The 24794-nt window shown below is 38.6% G+C and overlaps 1 protein-coding gene across 4 annotated transcripts; it reads left to right on the top strand.

The window, feature by feature from the left end:
• Nucleotides 1–401: 401 nt before the first annotated feature.
• On the top strand, nt 402–24074 carry LOC127632418 (endothelin-3). Of its 4 annotated transcripts, none has more exons than XM_052110994.1 (4): nt 402–540; nt 2817–3048; nt 5505–5642; nt 21352–24074. In XM_052110994.1, exons 1-4 carry the CDS (start codon nt 414–416, stop codon nt 21365–21367), a joined length of 513 nt encoding a protein of 170 aa, XP_051966954.1. In that variant the 5' UTR covers nt 402–413; the 3' UTR covers nt 21368–24074. The 4 variants fall into 4 exon arrangements, with proteins under 4 accessions (XP_051966954.1, XP_051966953.1, XP_051966955.1 ...); XM_052110993.1 differs by having other exon boundaries at nt 21349–24074; XM_052110995.1 differs by lacking the exon at nt 21352–24074 and adding an exon at nt 8192–8350.
• Nucleotides 24075–24794: the final 720 nt, after the last annotated feature.

The following is a 24794-nucleotide window of genomic DNA, read 5'->3' as shown; positions in this document are numbered from 1 at the left end:
ACACCTAACACATAGCTTCAGAAGACGTTTATCTAAGTTTTTAGCTTGCTCTTTACTCGTCCCATTGGTCCCAGTTGTACTTTTGGACTCCTGTCGTCCTGGATACTGAAAGTTTGTTTAATAAGTACTGCTGCTTCACACCGAAGATTTTTTCTTCTGTTTTGTTACTTTTAGTAGTTACTTTTGTTACTCTCATACTACACACATCCCTATTATGGGCATTCCTGGATTTAATCCAAACAAATGTTAGCACATTGTTGCGCACTGGACTGTGACTCGTGAGCTCTCTGCCTGCTGAACACAGCTGTGTGCTCACGTTTGGTGTTTGACGTTGTGCCATTTATTTGTGATCTGTGCCATGAGAGCTGTTGGTAGTAGCATTTTGTTTCGTGAATCCAGCAGGGACCTCTTATATGGACATTTTATCTTTCCACTTGCACTCAGACTGTTCAGACTGTCTGGTGAATCACACTCCGGTTTATCATTGCCATGCCATCACTTTGGACTATACTGTTGATTTGGGCTCTGATGTTGTTTGTAGTAAGTATATTGTGTTTGTTGTTTTATTGTTTGATTTGCTTGTTTTGTTAACATATACTTTCATGTTTGAGAATTGTCTGAAAGCACTATATAAAGTAAATGTATTATTATTGTCATTATTAGTGGTAGTAACTTAGTCAGTTGCATGACACCGTGTCATATGCTGTCAACATGGCTGGTCCCACGAGGGGGCGACCCGCTCCATGTAAAATTAAACTGCTTTTATTAGGTTACTGAAATGACTTTTCATCTCATGGGAGTTTACTGGGAAACTAGCAAAAACTTACTGAGCGCACCTTTAAGTCTATGGTGGAATACAAATTGAAGCTTAGGCAGCGTAGCAAATGTATGTATGTATGGCTTTTTAAAATTCATTTTCTTGTGGTTGTGGTACCATGTATATACACTGCAGAAGTCCTCCTAAAAACCAAATAGACATTTTGTGTTTGTGCTAAATCAAAATACTTCTGAAAGACTTTGGAGGGAAATATCCCACGTTATGAGATTTGGCCAGCCAAAATAACCAACAGCTTTAGAGCATATTTCAGAAATTTCAGTAAAGAAGTAGTAGCACTTTATTAGGTTTTATTTTTTTATTATTATTAAATGCATTAGGTAAACTCACAATGAAAAAATATATATATATATTTTACAGTATTTATTAATCTTTGTTAATGTTAGTGAAAAATAAATTTGTTCATTGTTAGTGCATGTTAGCATATTGCATTAATTAATGTTAACATTATGAAACATAATTATGAAATTATGAATCATGCAGTGACTAAAATAAATTATGAAAAATATATATTCAGACAAGTGTGCAAACTTTTGACTGGTACAGTTGTGTTGGGCTTGCTTACAAATGTTATTTGTGTTATTAATATAAATTAGTTGGATTTATACCAAACAAATTTGCCCCACTTTAGCCCCCTGTTTTCAACATGCTGTGTATTCATAATTCATTGGCTGTGGTTCTTTGATAAATGGGTCTGCAGTCAGATAAAGTGTGTAAATTATGTCTCAAATGCTGGTTGAACAAAAAGAACAGTAAAATGTGAAGAATAAAAAGCAGAGGGCAACAATGATCTTTTCAATTAATATTTGTCACATACTTGATACTCTTTAGGGGTTTTCCTGATTAACTTTGGATTTTTTGATGGTACTAAGCTGACATTACAATATCTTCCTGTTGAGGTTGTTAAGGTGTGTGTGTTTGCGTGATTGAAAGACATACTGTACGTTTGAAAAGTGATTTAGCTGTATAACTGAGGTCCAGCGGGCGGTGTCTCACAGGCTGATAGGTGCACTCTATAAAAACTCACAGTGGGAAATTGCGCGCAACTAACACTAGCTGCCTGCAGCAACATGAGGATGCTTTTTTGTCGAGCTCCACTCTTCCGTCTCTCCTCAAGTCTGAAAAACATAATCAGACGTGCATTCATGCGGTAATAAACCAGTAAAGACCAAACATGTTACTTTTGACTGCAGTTATTGGATCAATCTATACTGGTCAATCCTGGATTTAAAACTGATTATCGTTTTACGGACACTCTCTGGAATAACTGGGATGGCCAAGGTGTCATTAATACATTTGGCAGTTTTGCTTCTCATTGGACTAACAACCGCAATGGCCAACGGTGGGTTTGGATTGCATTAATTACATGCAGAAAACTTTTTAATCTAAAATTGTGCGGTGAAAGGAAGTCGACATCAATCTCTATATACTTAAAAACAACATATATTTACATAGCTTAATCTCATTTTATCTTACAAACTATTTTAAGTGTTTAAATGGGCAGTATTGAGGCATTGGAGGAGTGATTTATGAGTTACTTTAACGTCGAGGTGAGCCAATGGGTAGTTTTCAACGGGGAAAATGTAAAGTTAAAGTGTTAAGTTGCAATTTCTACCTTATATGACCCTTTATAAAGATTTTGGTGTAGTCAGGCGTATGCAGTCACATCATTTTTTTTTTTTTAACCTTAATAAAACCAGATAATTTCGATGTTACCACATGAAATATTATTATTATTGTAAAATGTATGGACGCTTACGGTGATATAAAAAATAATATTATATATAGGCCCTATATATATATATATATATATATATATATATATATATATATATATATATATATATATATATATATATATATATATATATATAAAACAGCAGAAAGGAGTTTATATACTGCAATATCATGTTATTTTAATGAAGATAACTTTTACTTATTTTATTTTTATTATATTGTTTTTTATTATTTTCATCTTCAGGATTTCCCCCCTCTCATCAAGTTGCGCTTGTGAAAAACCTCACGCACGATTTATTTTCCAAAACATCAACTGCGACTCAACCTGATTTTGAATCTGCTAATAAAGTTGCAGCGCCGTGTTGCCAGCTCCCGAAACCGCGGAGAAGAGCCAAGAGATGCACATGTTACACGTACAAAGACAAGGAGTGCGTTTACTACTGTCACCTGGACATCATCTGGATCAATACACCAGAGTAAGTTCCTACCGATGATTTTCGGAGAATTGAAATTTGAAAGTAAAGTCATCCTAGATGAACATGTGCTTTCACAAGACAAATTATTTTCTTACAAGTGTGTGAGGGTGTGAATCGGATGGATTTCCGATTAATGTAACTCTGATTTAAAACAGTTTTTAAGTGCCATTTATTGATAAACAGCATAACATAAATAATAGTAAATAAATGTGAAGACTATTAATGTAAAACAGCATGCCAGCAACAAGAAACCAAAACCATTATTATTATTATTTAAAAAAAGCTTATTGTTGTGAGGGTTTTGCCTTATGCTCTTCAGGATCAATAAACATTACATTACCACATAAACATAACATGACCACACAAGTAGAATACAAATTTTATAAAAAAAAATATCTTCAACTACAAACCCTTGCTATTGTACAAATAATTAAGCATGCATTAAACACCAACATCTTTTAAAATATATAATGAAATAATAAAACCACTGACTTTGACATTATACTGGAAGGAAATTTAGTTGCTGTTTTATATTAAAACTGCTTAATAAAGAGCCATTGTGTTATAAATGAAAGTCAAGCTATTGCAGTTGGCAATGAATCAATCTTCAACAGAAACACATGGCTAAACATTCCACTTACTTCAGTCAGAACAGAATTAGAACTTGTCTGCTACTTGTAGTTTAACAGTTTAGATGCATCAAGATCATCTAGAATTTTCCTGAAAACAATTTATTGAACCTTTTGATGATGAATTACTCACAATAATTTAACTTAACAAAAATGACAACATGGTTTTGTGAAATGCTGTTGTTTTTCGGACTAATTTGCTTAATGCAACATGGGATACAAGAAGAAAATAAAAACTTAACAATAACTGAACTATATTAAGTCACATGATGGTTTTGTGAAATGCTTTAGATTATCTACCTTGCCTTATCCCACATGGGATAGAAGAAAAAAGCAAGTCAGAACAACGCAACCAAACTTAAAGTACAACTTTTTCTGGATGTGTGTAAATTGTTTGACGTAACCCACTAATGCTGATATTGCAATTTGGAGAAAAGTATTAATTTGCCAAAGAGAATTTGTCATATTTCACATACTAAATGAAAAACTGTTTATTAATCAGAAATCTTGAAATGTAGGTCAACATTTTCAAAATCTTGAACCAATTTGCAAACAATGGCAGACATTCTCTTTCTTCTGGAACATTTTATCCTACAGTATTTGTTTGCACGGAGAGCAATTACTATTACCGTCCGCTTGTCTAGGCACTTCAGCACATAATACTGGTTTAAGAGAATGGACAAAGATAAAAGAGGAGGTTACATGGCAGGCTGTTTGCCGGAGTAACTCTTAGCAGATGAAGCCTAGAGCTTCCTGGGTACAGCTGTCCAGATTTACTGAGCCTCTGAGACCACTTAATTTCAAGTCAAGTCAAGTCAAGTGGTTTTTATTGTCGTTCAACCATATACAGTTAGTACAGTACATAGTGAAATGACCATGGTGCTACATAAAACAACATAGGACAATAAAACAACATAGGACAAACACAGAGCCACATGAGGCTACACAGACTAAATAAGACCTACACATACCTACATAAAGTGCACGTGCAAATGTGTGCAAAAAATACAGGACAGTACAATAATTACTAAAAAAGGAACAGGACAATAGGCACAGTAGGAGACAGTGAGAGACCAATACACATTTCTAATCTGAGTAGCGCAAAAAGATGACATTTTCTAAAAATGCCGAATGTAAACATAACATACTATGTAGTAGTGTTCAGTCGTTGAGGTAGCAGCCAGGTATAAAGTGACGATGAATTAAGTGCAAATCTGGACATGTGCAAAAGTTGGAAAAGTTGGATTTACCTTCCATACAGTATAAATAAGGGTAATCTATTAAGGTGTTAACTTTCAACCACAAGTAAAATGAACAAAACAAGCTGGCCATTCCTTCCTATGGTGAGCTGAAGTGAGATTATAGGAATAATTTCCAGGTTATGCAATCAATGAATTCCACAAATAATTAGCCCCCCATTTTGTCTGGGCCCACTCTTGAGCTGCTTGCTCAGGGATCCAAACACATCCATGCTAGCCAATTTATGACTTCCACATTATGCATGGATCAGTGTCACGTTTCGGGGGAGTAGCAAGATCAATCTAAACAGAGCAGTGAAACAATGGCCAAAGATTCTCAGCATACTGTATATTCCAACTTTTGACAAATTAAGCTGAATAAAAGAGTGATATATTATGTCGAAGGAGGATTAGAATCAGGATTACGCATTCCTTTAAAACAGCAAGTTTTTTTAGTTTGAAGAAGTCTTTGAAGTAAATCAAAATGTTTAAAGCCTTTCTTGCTTTCACTGTTTGCCTTCAAGCCACCCTGTGGTAGTGTTTTCTGTAATTCCAAGGTCACAACCCTTCCTCATTTCTGTTTCGGCAGGCGCACTGTCCCATATGGCATGTCAAGTTATAGAGGATCCCATAGGGCGCGGCGTTCTGCCGAAGGCAACAGAGGAGGTCAGCGCTGTGCCTGTGCTTCACAAAGCAACCGAGAATGTATGGCTTTCTGCAGTCAAAGGTAATAGAAACATCAGACCACTTTGTTCTGTTACTTTTGTATTACCTTTATGGTCTTTTATCTTTTTGTGCGTGACTGCACTATACTGTATGTTATTATTGGTCACACTGAGAAGACAACTTTATCATATGGCTTCAATTATACCACCTGTTTTATTATCAGTACATTTTTACTTTAAAATGTAAAAAATTCAGTAGCCTATATTGGTTGTTATGTTAACATTATAGGGCTCTATTTCAGCATCTGCATTAGGCGCAGCACTATGCGCTATGAATATGTGCTACGTCTTATGATTTTTATGAGATGTTTTCATGAGATTGATACATTTTCACTGATCTAAGTGCCGTTTTCTGTGTGGGCAACGCCAACTGAGCGTAGATGGTGTTCTTGCCTTATTTGCTACATTTGTGAGAAATAAATGATTGCGCTTTCATGTCTATTCTCAGCACAAGATCTAAAACGGGTCAAAGTGTATGTGTCTGGAATAACAGTGGAACATAAAAGTATGTCCATGGCAAAAACAGTTATTACATGATGTTGTGTGTCAGTTGATCAAGATGACTAAATAAATGAATAAATATACTTACAGTGTATGAGTATATTTATATAGGCAAATCAACGACAATAATCTGTGCACATTATTGAGGCATTATTAGGTGTGTTCGACTTCATGCAGCGCTGCGCAGACCGATCAGTGCTGGACTTGAAGCAATGCATGTCAGTTTGAAATTTTGTCCGACTTGAACCAGCGCCGTGCCACCATTACGTATGCTATCAAAGTACCACGAGAACGATTCGAGAGCAGCCGGCTGGCACAGACGCTGTAGTTGCTCCTGAGAAGCTGCACAAGCTCTGATGACGTCACAGCTTATTCACAATTGGCCAGACTCACAACGTGACAATGGTTACATGTGTTACATGCGGACTGGTTACATGCGGAAAGCCTCATTCATCCTGAATGAGTCATCCTGTCCCTGTCTCGCTGAGAAGTTCCATCGCTTTAAGTATATATGGGCTGCTTTCGCAATTTCAGACTTCATACTTTGTACTCTTACTACTTCTGTTATGTCATTCTATGGCAGAAATAAGAGCAGTGTGGTAGTAATTCATTACTATGGAGTTTATTTTGACAACTTTACTTTAAACTCTGTGTTTTTATAACAGTACATCAGGTTTATATCATGCTATATTATGTTTGTCATAGTAATATCATGTTTACAAAATGATTATAAATACTGACTTCTTTATTGGTATTAAAATAATACAGGCCTTTATTGGACTTTGTTCTTGTACACACAACAAGTATTGTATTAAGCTGCACATAAACTTTTCAAATGAACAATGTTTGTTATTGTCTGATTATTTTATTTAAAATTCAAACATCTGTCTATCTGCATTCCACGTCTGCTATAAAGAAAGCAAACATTGCGCAATCTTCCATGACTGGCATGGGTTCAGCATGCGACTGGATGTGCAAAGTGTCCAGCTTGACAGCTCTCTTTTCAACTCCTCCCCCGACTGCAACCGGTAAATCTCAATGATCAGTAAGGCAAGGTGCAGTTGAACTCGAACACACCTGTTGACACTCACGGGCAGTAGGTAAATCTCCTGAGCATGCAATACAATCTCTCATGTCATGCAGTTGTAAGACACTTTATAATTAATTGAAAGGTTGTGAGCCCAGGGAAATAAATCATAGCCTTAGTAACAGGAGGTTGCAACGGGTCTGCGTCTACATTAGTGACTTTAAACCACTGATTTCAAAGTTACTATAAGGGGACTACCTTTAGTTTGCATAATGTATTTAGATAAAAACGTTAATTACTTGTACATATAAATAAGCATGCAATATAAAAAAATTGGAGAAAGCATTTTATGTTATCAGCCTAGATATTGCGGTCTTGTCAATATGAGTGGTTGATTGTGTTTTATTATGCTTTCCATCCCTTGCACAAGGGTTCCTACATACAAGTCACCCACAGCTATGATTTTAGGATAAAATTGTGCCTAAATTGTAATTAATAGCTGTAGGTTACTGCACCAGGAGCATATTAGCCTTCTTAAAATTATACTTTTCAGAGATGACTCTTTTAAGATCATTGCTGTCATACAAAAGTAGATAGATGATTTAACTCTAAATGTTAGGGAACATTAACCACCTCAGAAAATGATTTTTTGCTTTTTAACACATTTTCTAAGACTCAAAAAATGTCACATTATTTTAAATATAGTTTTTATTTTTAATCGTACTGTATCTCCCATGAAAATGAATTGTAAAAAATATAAGTTAACAGTATGCCATGATGCTAGATGAAGATGGTGGAGTAATGCCAGATCTTTTAATTGCAGTAATTGCAAATCTCTTTTAAATATTTGTGTAAGATATTTGGCCCACTTACAGGCCCTCACCCCAGCCTCTCAAATATCTGTTGCCCCTATAGGAAAAAAAAAAAAAAAAGTTAAAAAAGGGTTAATATCACTAGTTGATCACTTATTACTGTGTAATGGTTGTTTCTTGTTTCAGTTATATTTTGTTCTTTATTCTGCAGCACATTCTGAAGCATCATCTCTTGGAGCAACTTCTCTGTGAGCGAGCACTTTTGAGTGGATTACGTGGAGCTTGTGTGTTGCCAGTAGCTATATCTCTTGACCGGCTCTCACTGAACCTGCCCTTCATCTGTATATACAACTCAAAACTGTTTAAAAATCTGAAGCCTGTGTGGCCTTATACTACTTATAAATCAATATTATTTTGGTCAATAATAATTATGACATTCCAATGTGATACACAAGTGTAATATTTAATTCAGTGACATGCCACTTAACATGATTAAGTCAACAATCTGAGATATTAAAGAGTCATTAGCTAAAGCACTGTGTAAAAGGGAAACAACATACCTAGCAGGATCCTGCAACTTGGCCTAACATGCATGAATAGAGAAACCATTATTAGGTGCAACATAGCCCACCTGTAATAAGGGCTTGGGTTCACCCGCTTGAATATAAGACGGACTCTATACAGAGAGGACTTGTGAGGAGATGGATGCCATGATCAGGTTATAAAATAAAACAAACATGTTTCGTGAGGACTATCCTGCTGCCAAACATATGTTCAAGGGCACACCGTTTGTCCACACCCATGAAGTTGCCATGCCTCTGGTTAAATGCGCTTTGACTCCAATAGGGCAATTTGTGCCCTGTGATACATAAGCAAGGGTGATCTGACATTCCTGTTCTGTGGTGACAGACCACAGAATATGTTTGGTGACGGACATTCCTGTTCTGTGTCCTCCATAACAAATAAAGAGCTGATCCAACAACCTAAACTGACGGGTGTCCTCAACATATGTATGTAATGCCCTCACCAGGCATAACATATGCATAGATTGCTCTTCATCTGAATTAAATGGTGGGGGAAAGAAGGCTTGCAAACAAACCACCTGAGCCCTGAAGGGGGTTGTTAAAACTTTAGGCACGTAGTCTTTTCTAGGTTTAATAGTGGCTTTTTACAGATCTGGACCAAACTCCAGGCATCAGCTGTCAGTCGACAGTGCCTACAAGTCACCCACCCACCAAATGAGGCCAAAGCCAATAGAAGTGCAGTTTTTAAGGAAAGCACCCGCAGCTCAATAGATTCCAATGGCTTGAACAATGCCATGGCAAGTGGGGTTCAAATGCCTCGCTCCCCTAAAAAACTTTATGACAGATTATGTTTGGCTATCGATGAGCCAGCCTCCAGGGCATGGTATGCAGAGATAGTCGCTACATAAACATTGAGTAATGATGAGGTATGACCAGCGTCCAGCCGCTCATAAAAGGATTGTCAAAATCTAATCTATGGGGCAATTCACCGGTTCTTTACCACGTGAAGAGCACCGATTTGCAAACATGCGCCATTTAAGTGCAAAAGGCGTCTGGTGGACTGTGCTCTAGCCTGTAAAATGGTGTTCATCACCAACTGAGACAATTCTGGCTCGTCCGCTGTGCTCTGTTCAGAGGCCACACGTGTAGGCTGCACAGCTCTGGCTGTGGATGCCAAACTGTACCTTGTGCTTAAGAGGTCTCTCCTCAGAGGTATTTTCCATGGAGGGTCGTTCAGTATTTCTATTATCTCTGGAAACCAGGACTGATTGGGTCATTTTGGCACAATTAACAGAACTGTTTCCATGTCCACTAAGACTTTGCTGATGTCAGAAAGAAGGAGATGCACCGGGGGAAATGCATACGTGCATTTTGGCGGCCTTTTGTGAGCCAGCACGTCCACACCCAGTGGGGCTTGGAACATGGAGTACCAAAGGGGACAGTGGGTGTTCTCCATGGAGGGAAATAGGTTGACTTCTGCTTTGCCAAATATTTCCCGAATCCTTGTCACTGTCTGAAAATGAATTCCCCTGATAATGGTCCCTGGCATGACAGCAGATCCGCTCCGAAATTAAGACGGCCCGGGACGTGCGTCGCACACAATGAGAGGAGATGACATCCGCTCCATTGTAGGAGGCGTTGTGTCATGTTCATTAATTGTGACAATCAGAGTCCACCCTGGTGATTCATGTTTGCCACTACTCGTACTGTGTGCGAACGAATCAGAATGTGGTGATTCACGATGTCGGAATGAAAAGCTCTTCCAGCCAGTGTGGATGTCAGTCGACAAGGCTTGGAAGGTTGGGTGGGATTTCCATCCCATGGCAATATTATGCCGGAGATACATGCCCTTGCAGTGAGGGCAGTCTGTCTCCATGAGAGCTACTTGTGCATGGGCATGGCCCAGGCAGTGAACATAGCTCTCGTGCTCATCAGGCGGCAGTATGTGCAGTTCTTATAGGAAACACTTGCGGAATGACATCTTTAAAAAGATGTGTATCATGCAAGTGGCTCATTTAGTTAGTATTGTATATATAAAAAGTATACAGTAACCCCAGCCGGAGCACTGTGGGATGCAGTGTCTTCACTGAAGCTCTGCATTGAAGTGCGTCTGTAGTGAAGAGTCTGTTCATCGAGAGCGTCTTCGATGGTGATGTGGAGCGGAAAGCCTCTTGGTGCAGGTGCTGAGCACAGGCGATGAGTCATCCTGTCCCTGTCTCGCTGAGAATTTCCATCCGCTTTAAGTATATATCAATGGCGAAGCAGAGAGGGTTCCAAGATGAAGTTCACAGTCTTGAAGGAAGAAAATTCGGAAGAAATGGTGACTGAGCGCTGCTTATATAGGCCAACTGTGTGCCTGAAGGAGCGGGGCTCAGACACCATTGCCAGTCAGAGGATTGGTGTGATTGTATAAAGTCATCAAGGTCATCAGGAAGAACTTCCCCATATTGCTTACAGCAATGTCGAGTGAACTCAATCCACAGGGAACTAAGTGGTAAGTTCACAGCATTTACAGTATATGGTATAACATTTATTAATCGTAAATATTCAGAAGAATATTCTGTAAGCATCCTCTTTGACATAACAAAGCTGTCTGCGTTTTGTAAGAAGAGATCAAAGTCAGATATTTCAGGATTCACGTTCATGTGCTGTTGCTGATGAAGTGGATATAATTAAAATTGCTTTTAAATTAAATAAATATGATGAAAATGACATTCAATTTACCTATTATTTAATATTGCCAACTAGGCATGTCTTTTCATCCATTTTTAGTTTAATAAAGACACATATTTTAGATATTTCAGAAATATGATAAAAATCACTTATCCCATAAAGAGATCGAACTGTCAGTGTGGGGAATATTCACATATCATTTATACACATAAAACATGATCAGGATTCCCGTGGATCCTTAAAATGTCTGAAATATCTTAAATTATACAACAAAATTCTTAATTTTTATTTAAAGAGTTCTTAGGAGTGTAAAGACAGGACTCGTGATATGACCTAATTTGATTATCAAACTTCAAAAGAATAAGATTTAAATAAATGCATGCACTGTGTCCCTCAGAGTGAAAATGTGGTACTGTTGTATTTTCTCCATTCATAGCATGGAACTTTTCAAGTTAAAAGTTCCATGCTATGAATCAAATCTGCAACCGCTCTGCAATCTGCATCTGGAATTTAATTAAATTTGGACTCTTGTAGCCTCAGTCTGGCCCTCCCCACCATAGGAAAAAAAGACTAAGGACATTTAATATAGGCTACCAAATTTGAAAAACTATTGGCAGATTATAATTTCAACACTTTATCGAATCAGCACAATCCAATATCGGCCGACCTCTAATTTTATCTATCTATTTATATAATGGCACATAAACCAATTTTAGTGTGATATTTATGTGGAAAACGTGTCTTGATTATTTGAAACTTGCATAAAGCCTACCCTCTTTTACTGATAAGTAATGTTAATGTCATGTTGAATGTGTGCCCCTGCCAGTTTAAGTAAGAGTCTGTGATACATGATTTGTATGTACTCTGTTTATTAGGGCCCAAGCACTGAAAGTGCAGAGGCCCTATTTTTCTTCTAAGGATTATTATTTTTGGGCCCAAGCACTGAAAATTGTTCTTCTAAGGATAATAATTTATTTGTATTATTATTACACTTTCAAGGTTTTCGGTACTTTTGGGGTACATAACATGAGTGAATCATGCCATTAGGGTGCAACAGAGTTACAGGTGGGGGGTGCAGTAGAGGCTCTTCGGCGCCACCTAGAATATGGGCATGTTCGGGGGGCTATCTAGCACATCCCTTTTGAGGTACAGTCACCAATCTTTGTACACATATAGATCTAATCAAGCCGGACAACTTTCGCACTGACAGTCATAAACTCTGCCCAAAGGAAGTTGGCCATTTTGGATTGTTTGAAAAATGCATGCTGAGGAATTTGATATACTCCTCCCAGGGATTTTATGGTACAGGTACCAAATGTGGGCAACATCATGCTAAGACATTGGCGATGCTAAATTGCAAAGGGATTTTTTATATATCGCCCGGTGTTGCCATCGTGAAGTGGTAAATTAACGTAAAAAAAATGGAATAAGGAAATGTCTCATATCTTCTGCGTGCAGAAAATGTTAAACATCAAAATGGAGCCAAATGTTTTTCCGTGCAGGCTATTATGACTATTGTGGGTCACGGTCGTAGAGCCACCAACTGGCTGAATGAAGTGTGTCACTTTTAACAGACTTTGAAATATCCCTGTTATGTTAGCCTGAATTGCTTAAAACATTTTGGAATAATGTCAAGACAATGCAGATTTAAAATTCTGAAGGGATTCTTGATCTTATATAATAGAAAATAATTTCATAATGTGTATATGTAATGAATGGCAATTTCAAGAAATGTTCAATAGCTCCATGAATGATTCCCAAAATAACAGAAGATTTTTGTTGTCGTGTCTAGAATGGATCCCAGTTTTGTACGGTATGTATATGAAGTGTTTTGTACGGTATGTATATGAAGTGTGTGTTACCGCATTCTTCAGTTAACTATATTTCTAATTTCATGTGTTAAACATCTCCAGTTCTTGAGTTGGAGTTTCTGATCTGTGTATGTTTTGATTACTGATCTGGCACTGGAATGTGTTATTTTGAATTAATTTATTTTTGGCAGTTATCAATGTTGTTAAGTGTCAGCAGTTTTTTCTGCAGCTCTCGTCTTTTCCAGGAAATAGAAAAGAGAAATATGTCCCCAATTTTGATTGACTTCTCGGCTGTATTGTTTGTGTATGTAGAGCATGTGTTTTGTCTTTCTCTCTCTCTCTCTCTCTCTCTCTCTCTCTCTCTCTCTCTCTCTCTCTCTCTCTCTCTCTCTCTCTCTCTCTCCTCTCTCTTTCTCTTAATCACTCTCAGGTGATCTGATTTTTAATGTGCAACGTGAGAGCAGTGTGTTTTCTTCCTATATAAATCAAGTGATTCATGGCTGGGTTGTGCGATTGGTGTTTGTGAGCTTGGTCACCAGTGCTCTCGCGCACATTTTCGAAGCGGATTTGATATGGCAACAAGTAAACAAATGTATTTTCGTCTCACAAGTATGTGTGGAAATGTTTAAACCACATATGTGACAACTAACCCCTAGGCTACAAATCTGAAAATGGCAATATATGCTGAACAGTTGTATGCTGAAATAAGTGTTAATAAATGTTTTTACTGATATAAAAATATAAATTATATAGAGTAGATATATGTAATATACAGAATATGACAATATGACAAATTACACTTTTCATATATGTATCATGTTTTTTTAAAACATTGTGGAATTTAAATATGTACATAAATGCTCAAATATATGAACTCTAATTGTAATTGTTTGCCGTAGTGATTTCTCAGGGCCAGCAAAGCCTTCTCTGCTGGCATAACATGCCTAATGACCCCCAACCCTAAAGATAATGTAATAATGGCAACAGGCCTAATAATCAAATCCTCATTTGTGTTTTTAACTTAGATTTATTGTACATATTCTTTAAACTTAAATAAGCTTTATTGCATTCTCTATGGCAGATAATAATTAAGGATCTTTCAATGCCCACAGCTTTCACTTAAAAGTATGCTATTTTTGTGAGCATTTTGTTTTTGTCTTTTTTGGTTGCTAACAGCATATTTAGTCATTATGAATATATTTACATGTAATTGCATTTAAAATGTAATTAGCACAATTACAGAGGTATATAATGATGATTTGTGAGTTTTCACTGTAAAACAACCAAATTGAGAAAACAGCAGCAAATTCCACCATTTTGTTATCCCAGCAAGCCAAATTACATGGCTACTTCCTAACTACACCATAATTTGATAAACTGATTACGTTGTGACAGCCGGAAAAGTAAATTCCTGTATTCGTTAATATACATTAATCTTGAGTTGTTGCTGTCCATCATGCTTTGTTTTCAGAAAGCCACCAAGTGGAAATTGACCCATGGTGCTTGGGCCCATCATCGACAGCTATATTTATTGTTATTATTATTCTGTATTCTTTTCCAAAGTAAATCGCATTTTTGAGGGCCTAAACATACTCGAAAACTCACAAAACTTTGGATCAGAAGTGCCGAAAATGTACATCTGATATGGGTTTCAGAATGAGGTGTGGCAAAATGGCTCGATAGCGCACCAACAAAATTTCAACATTGTGCGCCTCGCACTAAGTTTCACCAAATGCCCTAAACTCAGTAGGAAGTCAGCCATTTTGATTTTGACTGTGGCTCGTCTGAATATGTTCGATGTTTCGCCATGAAATAGGAAGTTGTTTTAACTAATACATACAATGTCCAATCTGCACGATACATCAGACGTTTGATAATAGTCCTGGCCTGAACACATCTACGTGCCAATATTCAGTTATAGTCATAGCACCACCTACTGACAACAGCTAATTCTAGGTCTTGTACTGTAACAAACTCCTCTCAGAGATTTATTAAAATCAACATCATATACGGTCAGTCTAATCCAATGGCCTTGGTGATGTTAAATTTGTTGAAGGGCGTGTCCATGGCGGCCTGACAAAGTTCGATGTGAAACTAATACAATTTTTGAGGCCTAGACATGCTCGAAAGATCATGAAACTTTGCACACACCTCAAAAGTGGCAAAAATGTTCATCTGATACAGGTTTTAGAATTAGGTGTTATAAAATGGCCCAATAGCCCACCTACAAAATTTAAACAAAGCAGCCCTCGTGCCACTTTTCACCTATATGTAAGAAAATTGATAGGCATATGTAGGCTACCGTGTCAACACGTACAAGAAAGTCTCTTAGAGCCATATCCTAAACCCAACAGGAAGTCAGCCATTCTTATTTTTCTCTTAAATTTGTGCAAAATTTTTGCCATTTCCAGGCCTCATACTTTAACAAACTCCTCCTAGAGATTAAATCAGATCGACATCACATTCAGTCAGTCTAAAGGCCTTTGTGATGCTAAATTGCAAAGCTTTTGAGTTTTCTTTGAATGGCATGTCTGTGGCGGCCTGGCATAGTTTGATGTTTCACCATGAAACAATGGAAGTTGTTGTAACTCAAACATACAATGTCCAATCTGCTCCAAACTTCACATGTTTTATAAGAGTCCCGGCCTGAACACTTCTATATGCCAATATTCAGTTATAGTCATAGTGCCACTTACTGGCAACAGGAAATTATATGTTTTACACTGTGACACTCTCAGCAACATTTAATTGCTAAAAAATGCTAAAAAATTTGAGTGACATTCCCCTGGCACAGCAGCGCCAACATGCACCAGGGTGCGAGGGCCCGTTCATCGCTGCTTTCAACTTTAATTGTGAGATTGTGTTTGTTTGTTTTGGTATGGGGATGCAGTATTAATTTTATTTGTTCGGGTCTTGAAAAAGGTATTAAAAAATCTTAAATTTGATTTGAAGAGAATGAAACATCACGATCGTTTAATCCATTGATCATTTAAGCTCATGTTGTCAGCGCGTTGTGTCGTCAGCAAGTTATTTCCTATCATGCTTGCAGTTTGCGCAGCTGGAAAAAACGGTGCTGCCTGGCTCTTACAACTGTGCGTGACGCACCCTCACAAGTCTTTTTTGGCATAGGTCTGTCAGGATTCTGTGTAACCGGTCCTAATCGACCCGCTCCGAACGAGATTCGAACCGACGTCTCCAGCGTGGGAGGCGGGTGCTCTAACAAGGAGGCCAAAGGCTACAGCCTCTAGTGTCAGTTGCTAGTACACCTCTTGAGGTCAGGAGAGTGAGGTTTACACACTGCACAGCTATCTACCAGCTGGCTCCCGTTACACTCACCCCCCTAAATCTCACTACCATCCGGGTCACGGCAACATTGTAACCGGCCCTGCTTGCCCCGGCAACATTGAAACCGGCCCTGCTTGCCCCATTCCGAACGGGACTCGAACCGGCATCTCCGGCGTGGGAGGCGGGTGTGCTAACAAGGAGGCTAAAGGCTACAGCCTCTAGCGTCAGTCGCTAGTGCACCTCTTGAGGTTTACACACTGAACAGCTATCTACCAGCTGGCTCCTGTTACATCTGCCCGTAGTTTTTTTTTTATCCTTTTGTGGCAGAGCCCTGACATGTACTTGTTCTTTTTTGGCATACGTCTGTCAGAATTCTGCCCTTAGTTTGTTTTTTTATTCCCTTTGTGTCAGAGCCCTGACATGTACGTGTTCTTTGTCTGTTTTGTGTATTGTGTTTGGATTCTGCCACTTTGGTTGGTTCAGTTCACTCAGTGGCTAAGTCTAGGCACTTGTGTTTTGTCTCGTGCTGTGTGAATGCACTTGGGTTTGTATTTTTCTCATTCCCTTGTGCATTCGTGTCTATCTTCAGTGATAACCCTGCCCGCTCATTTGCCTTGTTATCTGTCTGGTTAATTGTTAATGTGTTTCACCTGCCTTCTTCCTTTACCTCTTGATTTCTCCCTTTTTTAATTCCCTCATGTACTCTGTCTTATGTTGGATCATTTTGTAACCTTGTTCACTCATGTTTTCTGGTCCAGTTCTGCTTCAGTCAGTGTTTGTATTTTTGTTTATGTTCCTATTTTTTCTCCATCATGAGAGTTTTTGTTTATCATTTTCCATTTAAATAAGACTCAATATTTCATGCCTGCATTTGGGTCCTCCTTCCTGCACTCCTGAAATAATATATTTTTTCCAAATGGGAAGGAGGGGGAGAGTCTGTCAGAGGTCATCAATTTGGCTATTGAGTGGGATGGTACCATCTCAGAATAGACCTCTGGGGACCTCCTCTTCTCACCCCAGCCCGAGGGCAACAATACCCTCTCACCGGCATTGGAAGCCGCGGTTGACCTTCCCGCCACTTAGAAGAGGAGGAGGACTAGACGAAGCTGGCTGCTGACTGCCAGGATGCAGAGGAGCCCACTGCTGACTGTCAGGAAGCAGAGGGACCCGCTGATTACCGCCAGGAGGCAGAGGGACCCACTGCTTACCGCCAGGAGGAGGTGGAGCCTGTTGCTGACCGCCAGGAGGCAGAGGAGCCCGCTGTTGACCGCCAGGAGGTGGAGGAGCTGGCTTATGAATGGCAACATGTGGTGGGGCCCAAGGCTGTCAACTTGCCTGTCCAGTTTCCTGTGGTCATAGAGTCTGTAGAGTTTCCCTGAGGCCGTTGAAAAGCCCATCCTGTTCCCTGTGGCCGTCAACGAGCTTGTCCAGATCAATGTGGCCATCGATGAACCTATCCTGTTCCCTGTGGCTGTAGACGAACCTGTCCTGTTCCCTGTGGCCATCAACGAGCCTGTCCTGTTCCCTGTGGCTATCAATGAGCCTGTTCTGTTCCCTGTGGTCAACAAGTCTGTCCAGTTCCCTAAGGCTGTCGACGAACCTGTCCAGTTCCCAGTGGCTATCGACAAGTCTGTCCAGTTCCCAGTGGTCGCCGACGATTCTGTCCAGCCCTCAGTGACCTTTGGCAAGCGTTTCCAGTCCCCTGTTGCTGTTAACAGTGCTGTACAGTCCCCTGTGGCCATTGACAGGCCAGTCTATTCACCAGCCAGCTATTCACCAGCCAGTTCCCTGCAGTAGCCGTCCAGTCTGTCCAGTCTCTGGTGGTCATTGACAAACCTGTCCAGCTCCCTGTAACTGCCGCTGCCCTGCTTGATCTCATCCCAGTTCCGAGGCTTCCTGACCTTATCCCGCTCCGAAGCCGCCAGACTCAGTCCCAACCTGGACCCTCCTGCCAGGCCTCCAGACCCTTCAGTGGTCTTCAGTGATAACCCCGCCCACTCATTGCCTTGTTATCCATCTGGTTATTTGTTAATGTGTTTCACCTGCCTTCCTCAGTTACCTACTGATTTCTTCCTCATTATAGTTCCCTCGTGTTCTCTGTCTTGTGTTGGATCGTTTTGTTAGTAACCCTTTTCAATCATGTTTTATAGTCCTGTTCTGCCTAAGCCAGTGTTTGTATTGTTGTTGTATGTTCCTGTTTTTTTTCTCCATCATTAGAGTTTTTGTTCTGTTTTAATATCATTTATATAATAGTTGTTGTGGTCTCTTATTCACCGTTGTCAAAGTTTACCCTGCAATCATTTACTTCCGCATTCCAAAACCCTAAGGCTGTGTCTCGTTTGGAAGGATTTGTTGGCCGCATACATCATCGAGGCTGTCTCGTTTCAGAAAAGAAAGTAGTGCACTTTGAATGCAGCCTTCAAATGTGACCTTCTTTCTGTCACGAACACGGGTGAAGGCGCCTCCTCCTCGAGCCTCCGGAGATCGCATTCACCCGAGTACTGATTACACGGTCAGCTGTTGCTTATTACCCCACTCTATTTAACCACGTCTGTTTGTTCCCCCTTTGCGAAGTCTTGTTTAGCCCCGGTGACATTTCCAAGCAACTTAGATACCTCTCTAGTTTCCCTGTGTACCGACCTAGCTGTTCCCCGTTCCAGTTTGTTTGCTCCCTGCCCAGTTACTCTAGCCTGTTTACATACCACGATTGATATCCGCCTGCCCCGATCTCTAGCCTGTTCTTGTTTACGCCTCAGCCTCTCTGCCTCACTCTGTTTGCCTGTCCTAGACCATTGCCTGTACGACCTGAGTTTACTGCCTAATAAAACCGCATATGGATCCAAACCAACCTGAGTCTTCATTACACTTTCACGGGAATTCGGTGGATGCATGAGGTGTATCCTTCGTGGGCAATCATAACCCACAATTCTTTGCTTCAACAGAAATGTTAAGAAAAAATTGCCAATTTGCCTGTAAATATGATGTTCAAATGCAAGTAATGGTAATTCCCAAGTTGAAGTACCTCAGTAGATGCAGAGTATATGTATTATTATATTAATATATAATTAAAATAAAGTATTAGACTAAAAGTACACCTGTAAAATCGATTTTATTTTACCTTTACATCATTATAACTCTCCTAAAATGGACCTCATGCATTCCCTTCCAAAGGGACTTTGTTCCCTTCTCACTCAAAGTGCTCTCGCTTGTTAAAGAGTGGCATGCTGTCATAGCAACCATGTTACGTTCTGTTTCCGTTTGTTCTACGAAGGCCGTCTAATTTAAAGGATGACACTCGGTATGCTGCAGCCTTCAAGGGACACTAACATGCAGCCTTTGAAACGAGACACAGCGTAAGTGTGAAAAGGGTCTATAACAGGTGAGTTTGTTATGGTTCTTCATAATAAAAGGGAGCCAATCACAACTGATTTCCTGGCAAAGGGAATAACCTATTATATTTGAGGTTACACACAAAATATCAAGAGACAAAATTAAAAGGTGTGGTAGCGTTTTCTTCTTGCACAAGAGCTTGTACTGCATTACGCATGACATTTCATGTGCAAGTGTTTAAAACGAGCATGTGGGTTCTTCCCGTTTCCTCAAGCTGTAATAAACTACCGTTCACGAGCGTCAATAATGCACACGAGGGTTTAAAACGAGCGGGAGTTCTTCCTTTTTCCTCGCGTGGCTTTAATCTATCGTGTGTACGAGCTTCAATAACGCGGGTGGATTATTGGCATTGATTTGCCTTCGTGTGTACTTAGATTCTTTATTTTACGGAGCTTACATCCAATGAGTCCTGACAAGCACCACATTTTTCCATGTGTATGAAGAGTGTGTCATAGAGGTTTAATTGACATTCAAGAAGGACATGGTTACTATGTTTTTTTTATTTATTTTTTCATTTATTACAGCATGACAGTCAGTCAGCTTTTCAATAGTCCAAAGTCTATATTTTGTATTTTATTGGTCGATGTTCATTTCCAGTGACACTGAAATGCTGCATCTCGATGTCATACTGCATCTTTACTCATTCTGTTTTCTTCATATTTTTCTAATTAAACTAATCTAAGCACTGTTATTTCAGTATGAATCCTCCTCTTACCAGTCATAAATATGAACTTTAAACTTCGCCATGTTGCCATATCCTTCAGTAGTCACTATGTATCAAATCTTGGTTTTGAGTGTTTAGGGCACACAGCTTCAATGATATAAATAGACACCTATGCATACAACCCATTTACACTAGCTACCAACTTTATTATGGGCTGCCTTCATTTATCGCCTGCGCTTTGCACGCACAATTTTGCCAACCCAGTCACGCCTAGACTTACTGTATGCTTGCACAAACATACCAAAACTTCATAGCCATGCCCTCTGACTATGCCCTATAAATAGAGCCCTATATCATTTAATGGCATATGCAGTAACTGTACTATATATATTTTTAAATAAAGTTCAGACACATTTGCCACTTTTTACCATACATTTTTTAGTCTTAATCATATTAACTTCACCCAATATGTATCACTTTAACTTTCAAGCATACATTTATCTTATTAAGTTCCACACCCACAGTGTAATTGTTGTATTTAGAATTAGTTACAAATATTAATACTTCATCTTGACAGTTGTGAATGCCATGCAAAAAGAACCACAAAGGCAGCAGCCTTGACAGTTTTTTTGGTTCACACATATTTCTATTTGAACAATTTAATTATAGCTAATGTTATATGTGGTTCTTTGTTCTTAAACATTTTCAGGAACATGTAGGAGTGAATTAACTAATTACTGTATTAATTAATATGTTACTGTCATCAACAACAAAGCTGCACATGGATCTGTTTTAGCGTTATAAGTGTTGCTATAGAACCTAATAGTTTCTGAGTCAGAGGACATGAACAGCTCTGAGTAGAATCTCAGAGTTGTCATCTTGTAAATACAGTAATTATTACTGTACATTTAAGTACAGGATGCAACATGAATACAATATTATACTATTTCTCCAATAGTTAAATTTTTTTTTTTAGGTATTTTCTCCCATTAATAGTCTGTTTTTCTTTGTTGTCCTTCAGCAGGGAGAAGTCAACATGACCATCTGCCGCAGCAGCAGCATTTTTTTACTTATATGTTGGACTGCCTGTCTATTCCTCTGTCCCAACACCTGGATAATCACCTTAGAGAAAAGGTTAATGTCTGTCCAAAGGGAAGACCATTGGAATTCCATTACTGAGAGCAGCAGGGAGGATCAATGCATATTTGGGGGAGTACTTATGCTGACATCGTGAAAGTATTACATAACAGCATCCAAGCAAACTAATCTCAATGTGGCTTATAATAAGGGACATTTTCCAAACTCTACTGATTAGCAATCCATTGATTGCCATCTTCAAGAGAATATTTTTGCTCAGTCACGCTTATCTGAGATGTGTGTGTCGGTCTGAATTAGGGAATGTTATTGCCACTGGCCGCTAAAATCTGACTTCCAATGCAAACATGCTTGTCAGGTTTGATTGATGGTCACTGAGCCATTAAGTGAAGTTTTTACTTACCGTATCCAGAGATCAATGTTTTCATTACCTTGTCTCTGCAAGTCTGTGAGGTAATTATGGGTAGTGTGATTATTTAAAGGAATATTTAGGGTTCAATACAAGTTAAGCTCAGTCGACAGCATTTGTGGCATAATGCTGATTTACCACAAAAATTTGACTTATCTCTCCTTTTCTTCTTTAAAAAAAAAGCAGAAATCGAGGTTACAGTGAGGCACTTACAATGGAAGTGAATAGGGCCAATTTTTGGAGGATTTAAAGGCATAAATGTGAAGCTTATAATTTTATTAAAGCACTTTGTGGCAGGGACCCGGTCCCATATTGGGCTAACGATCTCACTCTCCCGCACGATATTCTGCAGTTGACCTTTAAACCTCAGCGGCTTGATTAGCCCAATACGGGACCGGGTGTGTATGATCACGACCCGGCCCCGCCCACCGCCCTGCCACACACTTACATTAATTCTTCTGTTAAAACTCATGTAGTATTTGAGTGGAAAAGTTGTTTAAATTGTAATTTTTACAGTAATTTTAGGATTTTAGGCTTTGTTGACATTGCATCTTCATCAGTATTGCCACTCCCCATATGCATATTATGCAGTCTGCGTAGGGCACCAACTCCTTAGTGGGGCACTATCTTACCCTAGGGAGGCATCAGAAAATCCACCGGCTGCCCTTACCTGCACGTAAAGCTGGCTCTGCACAAGCTGATTTTTCCAATGATTTCAGGTGTTAGTTTCATTAACATAATCACTGGCCAGACAGTGGGAGACATACTCCCAAATGAGTTAATGCCTTGAAATGCTGAAAATACACATCAGGCAGTGCAGTTCATGTATAAAGTGTTTTTTGCTGGAGGGCAGAAGCAATTTTTTCTGCAGACAAAGCTCTTTGGAGACAGCACGTACTGTATGCCATATCATGATAGACTATTAAAAGAAAAAAAATTGTTGGCGATCGCTGCCGAACTCAATGTACATGATAAGGAACCTTTTAAATGTACAATAATGATTATGAGTAGCCAGGTTGTAATTAAGATTTATACTACTGCTGTAGTGATAAGGCACAGAACAAAGTCAAAGGCAGTCATTAAGTGTGACACCTTCCCGACGTTTTAATCGGTAAATGTGACAGGCTCACTGACTAGGAGGGCAAGATTAGAAAAAACAGACAATCACCTCAACCCAATTTGAGTTTTTCTGAGTCTGCTAGTGTAGAGCCAGCTTAATATGTTATTCAAGTACCTGGTAGTAGTTGCAGACCCCCGATCACAGAGCTCTGTGTAAGACATCAATTTGGCCAGCGGTGGCCCTGATCGTCATGGCAACGAAGTTGTAAAATTGGCTGTAACTTAAAACAGGCTTACGTTTAATGTATCATTGAAAACCATGAACAAAACTACACAAAGTAAATAATACTACACAAACAAAACAAACAAATTTGGTGTCGACCACAATGTGTTATATACTGTATGATTTGTGCTGTGAATTGTTGGCTGCTTTGAAACTATTGAAATTCAAAAGACATTTAGAAACCAACATTGTCAATGGTACTATTTAGCCTATGCATTTAATCATTTTGCTCATTGTTGGACCTATGCAGTTCATGGTTATATTAAAACATTCCAATATTTGGTTTTAAAGACATTTTTGTTTAAAATTGTATTAACAAATTATTTCAGTACTATGTTGCTTTTGTCACTTGATGCCCAAATATAAAATGTAAAATCTGGGCCCTGAAGCAAAACCAGTTGAGAACCACTGCTATACAGTAAACTGTACATTAGTTTAATTTTACATTGTAACATTGGATTATTCAAAAGAAATGTGTTCATAATTAACATTTTGAAAACTGGTCTTTCCTAATTTGATACATGCATATCAGGTTTTCTCCACAGTAAGGATAATTAACTTTAAGACAAAAGGAAAACCATTTTCCAGGCATAGAAGTCATTATTGTCATGACTAACCATAATATATACTATTAAGTGCCACCATATTACACAACATATGAATCATGACTCAGAGTATATGTAAAGTATATATTTATTCTGCACAATACAGTCTACATATTTAATCAAAAATTATTTAAAGCAGAATGTGGTATAATTTGTATCTATTTCACAAAAATAAGCCAGTTATTCCAGTTATAAACACTACAATTAACTAAAACTGATTGTGTGAACTGCTGAACTGCACTGCTACCTGTTCTTTTCATGCCTAACATACAGGTCATTCAAATGTACAAAAATTCCTGTACAGATTCTTTATTCAATATTTAATTAAACTATTTTCTGTTTTAATATCCACTGTGGTCTTGAGTTGTCTAGTTATTTGTCCCTGGAGCTCAACAAATAATAAACTAAAGAATGCTGAGATTAATCTAATATTTAAGAGATCATTTGAAATGTGTTGCTCAAATGTAGAATTAATGCCTTCCAGCCTGGGGCCAGATTACATTAATTAATTACTTTGTAAACATACATCCTATCCTTCTACAAGGGGGCCAGTCTGATTTTTCTGCTAAGTAAAAAAATTGTTTGTCTTGGAATGTACCCTCGATACACTCTTATAGCTTTGAAATAAGAGGTTGATTCAAATGGTGCATTATGAAATAGACAAGCAAAAACATGTCAAAAACAGGTGCATCCTAGTTCTTAACTGTGAATGGTTATATGTTGAGTTAAAAATAATAGACTTTTGATAAAAGCATCAATTTATGTGAACATCAAAAATATGAAAATTGCTTTTAGTTCTCAACATTGCTTCAGCAATTAATTATTACAGCTAATTCTGCTGCCCATGATTAAGCATCAGAATGTGAAATGACTTCTGACCCAGGATATGATGTCATGCTGTAGATATGCAATTTCAGAGAATTAATAGATTTGCCAAGCTCTCTTCATAGTAAGAAGCTCCCTTGAACTAATTAAACAATATTTCTTTATCTGCAATATAAGAAGAATGTGTAATT

The sequence above is a fragment of the Xyrauchen texanus genome, chromosome 39, assembly GCF_025860055.1.
Source record: "Xyrauchen texanus isolate HMW12.3.18 chromosome 39, RBS_HiC_50CHRs, whole genome shotgun sequence".
Classification (NCBI taxonomy): domain Eukaryota; kingdom Metazoa; phylum Chordata; class Actinopteri; order Cypriniformes; family Catostomidae; genus Xyrauchen; species Xyrauchen texanus.
This window is presented reverse-complemented; position numbering and strand designations above follow the sequence as displayed.